This window comes from Pituophis catenifer, unplaced genomic scaffold, assembly GCF_029215685.1.
Source record: "Pituophis catenifer annectens isolate HBS135680 unplaced genomic scaffold, rPitCat1.0.hap2 SCAF_3, whole genome shotgun sequence".
Lineage (NCBI taxonomy): Eukaryota > Metazoa > Chordata > Lepidosauria > Squamata > Colubridae > Pituophis > Pituophis catenifer.
Window position 1 is genome coordinate 207,526,156 of NW_027256883.1, and position 10,800 is coordinate 207,536,955.

The 10,800-nt window shown below is 43.9% G+C and overlaps 1 protein-coding gene across 1 annotated transcript; it reads left to right on the forward strand.

Moving 5' to 3' along the window:
* Nucleotides 1-6,599: 6,599 nt before the first annotated feature.
* LOC139315104 (uncharacterized) lies at nucleotides 6,600-10,292 on the forward strand (the record flags this gene model as incomplete). The annotated part of the gene is made up of 4 exons (XM_070941126.1): nucleotides 6,600-6,686; nucleotides 9,516-9,863; nucleotides 9,918-10,080; nucleotides 10,165-10,292. Coding segments are annotated over exons 1-4 (726 nt in total), but the record flags the coding sequence as incomplete, so codon positions are not given.
* Between the last annotated feature and the right edge of the window lie 508 nt (nucleotides 10,293-10,800).

Below are 10,800 nucleotides of genomic sequence, written 5' to 3' on the forward strand. Positions count from 1 at the left end.
TTCCTCCTTAAATAGGCTAAGGGAGTAGCCAATTAACCCCAAGCCTTACTCTCAAGGAGACCTCCTCCTGAGGAGCCTCTCCTGCCTTTTGGCAGCTCTGCGCGCCTGTGCATTGAGAAGAGGCTCCTCCTCTTCTTCCTCTTCACTTATGGGAGCTTCTGGAGGTTCTGAAGGCTCTGGCTGAATCCCCGCCTCTGGCACCACATCTGCTCCAGCCTCCTCATTGTCTGACTCGAGTGCCAGCTGCACAGGCTGCTGGCGCAACACCACACCAGCCTCCTCACTGTTGGAATCAGCTACTAGCTGCTCAGGCCGCTGACGGGCCACAACACCCATTTTACAACCTTTCATGTCACAGTCTTTAAGTGAATCCCTGCAGTTGTTAAGTTAGTCACACGGTTGTCAAGTGAATCTGGCTTCCCCATTGGCTTTGCTCGTCAGAAAATCACAAAAGGGGATCGCATGACACACACACACACACACACACCGGGGACAACGCAACCGTCATAAATCTGAGTTAGTTGCCGAGCGTCTGAATTTTGAGCACGTGGTCTTGGGAATGCTGCAACGGTCGTAAGCGTGAAAAACGTTCATACAGGACGTCACATTTTTTTAGTGCCGTTGTCTATTCGAACGGTCACTAAATGAACTGTTATAAATTGAGGACTACTTCTAAACTATTCCAAAGTAGGATGTATATCATCATCCTCTTTTAACAACCCATAATCCCTTGTGGGATGGAGTCTGGGCAACTGAATGGAGCTGAGTATTTACTGGCCAGATGCCTTTCCTTGTCACCAATGCAGAGTTTTGTTCAACAGATATATTCTCAGTGTGCCCAGAGAGAGAAATATGTGCTTCTACCTAGGATCAAACTCATAGCCTCCTGATTGTGAGGCGAGAGCTCCACCTCTAGGCCACCGTACCACCCCCAAAGTAGGATGTATATACTGTAAGGAATTGTCAGGCAAGCCTGCCCCCTTGCTCACATGGCCATTAGTGATGATGTAGTGTGTGGATCACTAGAGCCACTTGTGTTTCTACATGATCCAATACTATTCACTCAAAGTTCTGGAGATGTTCTACAACTTCACGCTCACCTGCTGCTTTTTCTCCTAAGGCTGCTCAGTCGACCTTCCTGTGTTACATATTTGAAGTTTGGGAAGTCTTAGGCAGTATTGAAATGTTCAAGAGATAACCCAATGTGCAGGGAGTCACTATTAACTTATAAAAGCTTTAATAATTACAATTGCTTAAGCTTTACACACAGGCACATACTCACTTATTCTGAGAGCTTATGTACCATAGACAAATTTCTTGTCCGTCCAATCACACTTGGCCAATAAAGAATTCCATTCCATTCTATTCTATTCTATTCTATTCTATTCTATTCTATTCTATTCTATTCTATTCTATTCTATTCTATTCTATTCTATTCTATTCTAGTGTGTCTGATTACATCTGGCCAATGGTCATTATTTTATTTTGTTGTTTGTATGTAGAGTAACAGTTTATGCACCGGAGGTAAATTTCTTGTGTGTCCAATCACACTTGGCCAATAAAGTATTCGATTCGATTCAATTCAATTCAATTCAATTTCACTCTACTCTACTCTACCATATTCTATTCTCTATTTCTTATTCTATTCTATTCTATTCTATTCTATTCTATTCTATTCTATTCTATTCTATTCTATTCTATTGAATTTATATAAATGTTGGGGAAGACAGAAAAACTTCATAAATGATATTTGCATTCACAACTCAATGGGGGTCCTCTGTAAGAGACCTTTACAACAAGTTCTTTTCATCCTTTGCCAACCACTTCAATTAGTAAAAGTAGTCCTTGACATACAACCACATTTGAGCCCAAAATTTCTGTTGCTAAGCGAGACAGTTGTTGAGTGATTTTTGCCCCATTTTACAACATTTCTTGCCTCTGTTTTTCTCTTCTCTATTCAGAGACCTTTCTTCTTCCAGTTGTTAAATGAATCACTGCAGTTATTAGGTTAGGAACACAGTTGTTAAATGAATCTGGCTTCCCCTCTTTGCTTGTCAGAAGGTCGCGAAAGGGGATCACATGACCCCGGGACAGTGCAACCGTCATAAATACAGTCGCCAAACATCCGAATTCTGATCACATGACCATGGGGATGCTGCAAGGGTCATAAGTGTAAAAAATGATCATGACACTTTTTTCAGTGCCGTTGCAACTTTGAACGGTCACTAAACGAGTGGTTGTAAGTCGAGGACTACCCGTATTCCACCATTTATCATTTCAGCTATTATATTTTTCAGTCTTCATGCTGCTGCTTTTCTGATGGGCAGTCCTTATGAGAGCCAGCAGCCAGTGTGTCTACACTATTTAGTTGTAACGAAGTCACATTTCCCGGGGTGCACCGCAGTGGTGAAATCTGAACCGGTTTGCTATTGGTTCGCTGGCCGCGCATGTGCGCTGCATGCCAAAAGGAGGCTTGGGAAGGTAAGTAGAACAGTGAGGGGGGATCAGCTGTGCCGCACGATTTAGCAAACTAAACCGTGTGGCACAGCTGATCATCAGAAATACCGATTCAGAGGAACCAGTACAGAGGTGGGTTTCAGCAAGTTCTGACCAGTTCTGGAGAACCGGTAGCGGAAATTTTGAGTAGTTCGGAGAACCGGTAGTAAAAATTCTGACTGGCCCCACCCCCATCTATTCTCTGCCTCCGAAGTCCCAGCTGATCGGGAAGAAATGGGGATTTTGCAGTAACCTTCCCCTGGAGTAGAGTGGGAATGGAGATTTTGCAGTATCCTTCCCCTGCCATGCCCACCAAGCCACGCCCACCACGCCATGCCGCGCCCACAAGCCACATCCATAGAACCGGTAGTAAAAAAGTTCGCCCGAATCAGTAGCTTTTTTTAACTACTGATTCGCCCGAACAGGTAGTTTTTATCACTACCAGTTCTTCTAAACCGGAGCGAACCGGTAGCATTTCACCCCTGGTGCACTGCAATGTGGCTAGTCTCCATTGCGCCCCAATCTCCATTGCACCCCCTTCTCCGTTGCACTTGTGTTAAGAACCGAAGGAGTTTCTCGGATGAGAAGCAAAACGTTTTCAAAGAAAAGAAAGAAAAAAAAAACACACACACACACAAGGACGTCCAGTTGCCTTTTGAAAAAAGCCTCTTTTGGGACAACCATGACCTGGATGATGGACAATCTCCATAGACGTGTAACAATGTGAGGTGAACTTTGCCTGGGTCTTCTGGAGGGAAATAAAAATAAGATGGCAATTACAACTAACGAAGCAATCTTGGCTTCTAAAACATCTGTGTGCTGGCAAATTTCATATACTTGCTCAATGTAACAGCTTGGCTCTCATTCTGTTTTTGTGGCAGAAATACAAAAATGTGTAATTTAAAGAAACAGCTGAGACCTTATATTGTTAATCATCTAAAGCAGGGGTCTCCAACCTTGGCAGCTTTCAGACTTGTGGACTTAAATTCCCAGAATTCCTCAGCCAGCAAAGCTGGCTGAGGAATTCTAGGAGTTGAAGTCCACAAGTCTGAAAGCTGCCAAGGTTGGAGACCCCTGATCTAAAGTGTCTTATCGTCAAATAAAATGAAATAATCACGAGTGTTTCCTATCTCCCTGTTAATAGTTTGTGTTTTAAAGAAAACAAAGGAGGGGGGATAGAGTGTTTTCTCTTCCCCGTTTATCGAATAAGAAGCGGTCTCAACGAATATAAACAGTTCCATGTTTAAATATCGGTTGTTTTCTGCTACTAATCTTTGTACAGTACGGTATGCTCTTTCACTGAACTTCGAAAATAAAACAGCCCTGCGTTTTTAATCTTTGGTCGTGGCCATTGGTTTTTTTTATGGGATTGTGGCTTAATTTTGTCATCTTTTTTTAAAAATAAATAAATAAATAAATAGCCGGGTCCAGTTGCTAAAAGCTGAAATTACGCTGGAAGCTTGTGTAAGATTATTTTGGTTGCCATCCAGCCAGCAAATGTGATATGAATAATAACACCAGTGTTACCATTCAATTTGTGTTCTGTTATTTGATTATATTGTAAGGTCCGGCTATACGCTTAAGCTCTTAGTGAACCAAAAAGAAAGACTTAAACGGAGGCTTGAATAAAAATCAACATTCAATCTTTGATCAAAGACAAAAGGCTGGGTAAAGCCATTCCAAACACATACGAAGAGATATGTATATGGGTGGATTCACACCTTCAGAGAAGATGTAACCACTTTTTATACCTTTAAAGCACCAGTTAGGTCCCCAACTCTTGCCCCTACAATATATAAATACAATATAATATATAAATATTATATACAATATTGTATATAAATACAATATAAAACAGGGAGCATTGGAAAAAATACTGTATTAGGAAGAACAGAAGACACTAAGGCTCTAAGAAACAAATAAAAAACAAAGAGCTGCAAGAAAGTTCTTTTATCACCAGCCTTTGGCAATTTAAAAACCCTGAAGTTGGTGTGGGGGAGGCATTACCTTTTGAGGGGTATATAGATGCATATTCTTTCACCATTGGCCACCACTTCACCACCATTTCGCAGGTTTCCAAGCTCTGACAACTTGCCAAAGTGTCATCGTACACTGAGGAAGAATGCCTGCCCAAAGGAGTGTAAATGTTCTTCAGCTCACTAAAAGTTATCCCCAGTTTGACTGAAACAGCAAAAATGCTTCAGGAAAATAAGTATGCTTTGTTCACTCCTTCATACTAGCAAAATAGGTAAGTGGGTGTGTGCAGCTATTTTCCATGCTCCTTCCTTTGAAGTTTTGGCAGGGGATCATCTGCTGTTTCCATAGCACATAAAGAGAAAGAGCCTAACATAAGCACCTTTGTTGCCCTGCAAAGGAATCTAAACTTCCAATTATGTCCTATCTTAAGCATTTCTTTGTTTACTTAATTGGCCATTTAGCCCCTGGCTCTGGAGGACAAGATCTCATCCAGATCAAACATAAATTAGGGCTGAGGTGTAAATTATCCCTTTGTTGATGGTTGTAGTTCCAACAGAGGTACGTACCATGCTTTTAGATGGCACAGAAAGAGATTGATATGAGTTCAGGTCAAATGGCAGGGACATACGTTTGACAAATACCAGATATATTTCAGAGGCCTAATGACAATATGTTTGTAACAGGAGATACAAATAGAAAGGAATAATATATGCGATACAAATACAAAAGCACAATATATATGTTACAGGAACCTAATGATTACAGAATAACAAGCTTTTACTAAATCTAGTATATCAGTATCTTATATTCTATCTTTATTATTGTTTCCCTATAATATTTTTGTATACAGTAGTCTTTTTTCTTTCCTTCTTCTATTCAATTGTGTCCAGTTTTCGGAGACTGCCTGGACAAGTCCCTGCAGTTTTCTTGGCAAGTTAGGTTTGCCATTGCCTCCTGCCTAGGGCTGAGAGAGAAGGGCTGGCAAGTTAGGTTTGCCATTGCCTCCTTCCTAGGGCTGAGAGAGAAGGGCTGGCCCAAGGTCATCCAGATGGCTTTCTGCCTAGGGTGGGATTAGAACTCAAGGAAGTGAACATGTTCAAATCATCTTCCTCCCTCCTTCTATTTTCAACAACAACCCTGTGAGGTGAGTTGGGCCCCTGAGAGAATGACTAGCCTAAAGTCACCCCACTGGTTTTGTGCCTATGGCGGGATCAGAACTCACCATCTCCTTGTGATTGGCCCAAAGTCAACCAACCAGCGTTTATGCCTAAAGTGGGATTAGAACTCACCGTCTCTTGATGATTGGCCCAAAGCCATCCAGATGATTTTTGTATATAAAACAGGACTAGAACTCTCAGTCTCTTGATTTATAGCTTGGTGTCTTTTTTTTATTATTATTATTATTTTGATTTATATGCCGCCCTTCTCCGGAGACTCAGGGCGGCTTACAATGCGTTAAGCAATAGCCTTCATACTTTTGTATATTTTATATTTTATACAAAGTCAGCTTATTGCCCCCACAAACCGGGTCCTCATTTTACCTACCTTAGAAAGGATGGAAGGCTGAGTCAACCTTGAGCCTGGTGAGAATTGAACTCGCAGTAATTGCAGGCAGCTGGAAGCTAAATATTACCTTTAACAGTAGCATTAGTCTGCTGCGCCACTCAGGCTTCTTAACCAGTTCAGAAGACATATTAAGATGTTTAAGAAGAGGCTGGACAGCCACTTGTGTGAAATGATATAAGGTCTCCTGCTCGAGCAGGGGGTTGGACTAGAAGATCTCCAAGGTCCCTTCACCTCTATTATTCTATGTTCTGTGTTCTACATGATGAAAACCACTTAATGGCATAATATGTGGAGAGACTTCGCCATTGTTACAACTGGGAAACTGTGAGTACCCTAGACCAAGTAAGTCCAAAAACTCTAGAGAATTTTTAAGAACTTTAGGTTTTTAAGAAGAGATTGGACAACCATTTGCCTGAAATGTTATAAGGGAAGGGGTGTCAAACTGGATTTCTTTGAGGGCCAGATCAGCATTGTAGTTCTTCTCTGCGGGCCAAGGGGGGGCGGCATTGGGGTGTGGGATGAATGCCTCCTGCAGCACCTGCTGGCCAAAACAGGGCGCGATGGGTTTTCAGGTCCTTTTTCAGCCCATCTTCGGCCCGTTTTCGGTCGGCAGAGTGCTGCAGGAGGCCATGAAGGGTGAAAATGAGGTGCGGGGGGGGGCACATGCAGCCCATTTTAGCCGCCAGAGGCATCGTGGGCCAGTCCTTTGATATTTCCAGGCCTGCCCCACGGGCCGGATTTAAGCACCCCGCGGGCCGCACCCAGCCCGTGGGCCTTGAGTTTGACACCCCTGGTATAGGGTTTCCTGCCTGAGCAGGGGGTTGGACTAGAAGACCTCCAAGGTCCCTTCCAACTCTGTTATTCTATTATTCTGCACAATCAACATTCAGTCATATTATTGTGTGATATAAGATTTGGAAGGTACCATGGAAATCTCCTCCTACCTGCATAGGAACCCACTATCCAGGTTCTTTTATAGTTTTCCAATCCTGTTTCAACATGGTTGAACACCATTAAAAAGTTTATTTTCTCGATGAGGGCCTAAAATCTACATCTTTCTAGTCTTTTCTTTTTTTTTTAATTTTTCCATTCAGGCCCTTTTTCATCTTAGCTGCTCTTCCTTGGACAAGCTCCAATTTGTGAATGTAAACTCAGGATATAATGCAATTTTCTAAGTGCCATCAGACCGACACAAAACAAAGTGAAATAAAAATGGTCACCGGAAGCCAAAAAACAAAATTAACAATAGAATCTCACTGACATAAAAAAAACCAATTGATTCATCTATACAGAGCAACCATTACAGTGGTGGGATTCAACCGGTTTGCACCACTTCGGCAGAATCAGTTGTTAAATTGCTGGCTGATTTATTTGATTTCTAGTGTGTCTACTTCTGCGGACATATATATCAACTCCCTCCTGAAGTTGTGACTAACAACTCTGTTATTCTATTTTATTTTGTCTGACTTAGTTAAAAATAATTTCTTAGTCAGTTTGCTTTCGTGATTAGGGTGCTGGGCTAGAAAAGAAGAGAGCGTGATTTCTAGACCTGCCTGAGGCATGAAAAACAGTTGAAGGCGGGACTAGAACTGTGAGTTCTAGTCCCGCCTTTGGCATGAAAGTCGCCTGGGTGACTTTGGGCCAATTACCAGGAAACTGTGAGTTCTAGTCCCACCTTAGGCATGAAAGCTGGCTGGGTGACTTTGGGCCAATCACCAGGAGACTGTGAGTTCTAGTCCTGCCTTAAGCATGAAAGCCAGTTGGCTGAGTTTGGGCCAGTCAGTTTCTCTCAGCCCAACCTACCTCACAGAACTGTTGTTGCGAAGAAAATAGGAGGAGGAAGGCGTATTAGGTACATTTGCCACTTTGAGTTACCTACAAAGTAATAAAGCTGAGATTTTAAAAAATCAAATAAACAATTGAATAAGTCACAATTGAAGGAGCCTTGATAGTACAGTGGTTTAATGCACCCTGTTATTAACACAGCTGCCTGCAATTTCTGCTGGTTCGAATCTCTCCAAGGCTCAAGGTTGACTCAGCCTTCCATCCTTTCTAAGGTAGGTGAAATGAGGACCCAGTTTGTGGGGGCAATAACCTGACTTTGTATAAAATATACAAAAGAATGAAGACTATTGCTTAACGCATTGTAAGCCGCCCTGAGTCTCCGGAGAAGGGCGGCATATAAATCAAATTAAAAAAAAAAAAAGTCTTTCTGAAGCTTTCAACTGAAATATTAACTTTCCAAAACCCATGTAAAGATTTACCTAGTGTCTTAAATTAGAAGGAAAAATAGAAAAGAAGGAATGTTATAATCTTTGGGAAATAGGACTGTCAAATGGCAAGAAATTATGAAAAAAAAATCAAATAATTTAATCACTATTCTATAAAATCTACCAAATGTTAAGGAAAATAAGGCAAAAGGAAGGCAGAATTAATTCTACAAAATTAGAATGTGCTTTTTTAAGGAGAAGCAAGGAGAATTTGTCTCCTTTTTCTGTAAGTGAAAATAACACAAAATGGATTTTAATTCTGAGATAACTAAAGTCAAAACTTGTCTAATCGGAAAATGAAGGTGGCTCTTTGACTATTTTAAAATGAAAATAGGGAGAAACTGAAATAGGTCCAATTCTTAATATCTACATTAAACTTAATTTTATCTTATTGGTGCCATATTATACTGTAAAGAAACCAGCTCGTACATTATCCTGCTTTATAAATATCACAATTACAGACAATCCCAGTTCCACTGTAAACCAATCGGTTTCAGGTAATTGATTATTTCTATGCATTATCGGAATGAGGATAAAGCTGTAAATATGATACCATTGTGATTAAAGATAGAATACTTTGATCATAACCTCTTCGGGGAAGAATCTATTTCGGTTGCCAGTTAGGAGATAATGTAGATTTTGGTAAATGTTTCTGTTATGTAAATAGGTTTGTTTGGCGGGAAGTTTGAATTAACTGACCCTCAGCTGATTGGCTGACCACCACAGCTGCAAGGTATATAAAGGGAGCTGGCTCCCCTGGTCAGTTGCTGGAGTCTCACCATATAATAAAGAGCTGTTGTCACTAACTACTCTGGCTTGCTGCGTCCTCATTCACCCCACTTAACATTGGCGACGAAGGTGGGATTTTGAGGCCAGAAGCAGAGGAGAGCTGAAGCCACGTTCAGAGAAGGGACCAGAGACCGCAACCAAATCCAGCCAGGCGAGCGAGCGGAGCACAGGAGAATCCCCGAAACGATGTCTGCCTACACCCCGCCAGCGCCTTTCGACCCCAAGGAAGAGAAGTGGGGATCCTACATGTCTCGGTTCGAGTGCTTCATGGTGGCAAACGACATGCAAGGGCTACCGGACGTTCGGAAGAAAGCCCTGTTCCTGAGCCACTGTGGGCCAAGGGTCTTCGACACAGCCGAAGCATTGTCGGAGCCGAATTCGGTCCACAACATCTCCTGGTCGACGCTACAGACCCTGCTGAAAGACCACTATGCACCAACGCCATCGAAGTACGTCCAACGCTATGAATTCCGGCAACGGCTACAGCAGGAGGGCGAATCGATCAGCGAGTACGTCGCTGCCCTGCGTAAGGCCGCAACCCAATGTGAGTACCGAGACCTCGATGAGATGCTCCTAGAGCAACTAATTTGCGGAGTGAGAGATGGCCGGCTCCAGAGAAGGCTGCTTGCGAGGTCAAACCTGACCCTACTCATCGCGCTAGACGAAGCCAGAGCGCAAGAGTCGTCAGTAAAGGCCGCCGAGAGATTAAAGAGCTCCCACCTAACCAAGACAACGCAGAAAACGACGCCAGTGCATCGGGAGGCCGTGAGCACCGCGAGCGAGGGGGAGTCTGAGGAGGAGGTCTACCGCACCGAGCAGTCCCGCACAGCCCGGAGGGAGCCCAGAGACGGATGCGCCAGCTGCGGAGGGTCCCACTCACGACAAAACTGTAAGTTCAGGGACGCCGTTTGCCGTGCCTGCGAAAAGAGGGGCCACATCGCGAGGGTCTGCAGATCGAAGGCACACCAGAGCTACAGACCACGTGGCCAATCTGCCCAATCCGAGACGGCGCCACACCGAAGGCCCAACAGGGATGGCGGAAACCGGAAGGGCGCGAAATTTGAAGACGCTGGGGCCTACACCATACGCATCGCACAGACCTGCACCTCGCCCGGAGAAAAGACCTACACCACGGTCGAGATCGAGGGACGGGAGTGCCAGATGGAGATAGACACGGGATCACCAATATCCATCATGTCTTGGGAGAACCTGAAGAAAGTCATCCCCAGCGTACACAAGCGACAGCTCCAGCCGCAGCAACGCAGACTGAAGGACTACCAAGGGAACCGCATACCCGTCGAAGGCAGAGGCGAGTTCCAAGTCCAGTACGGGGAGTTTACCGAGAAACTGCCCCTCACCATCGTCAGCGACAACCTCCCCAGCCTCCTGGGCATGGACTGGTTCAGGGCCCTAGGCATGGGATTCACCGGAGTAAGGAACGTTCGAAGCACCCTGAAGGAAGACCTGATGCAGGAATTCCAGGACGTGTTCGACGAAAGGCTTGGCAAGTATGTGGGGACCCCGATTTCGTTTAATCTAGACCCCAATATTGCACCCATCCGTTTAAAGCCTAGGCGGGTACCGTTTGCCCTGAAGCCCAAAATAGACATTGAACTGGACAAATTAATCAAACAAGGGGTGCTCGTTCCAGTCGACCACGCCAAATGGGAGACCCCAATTGTTACACCGGTCAAGCCGGACG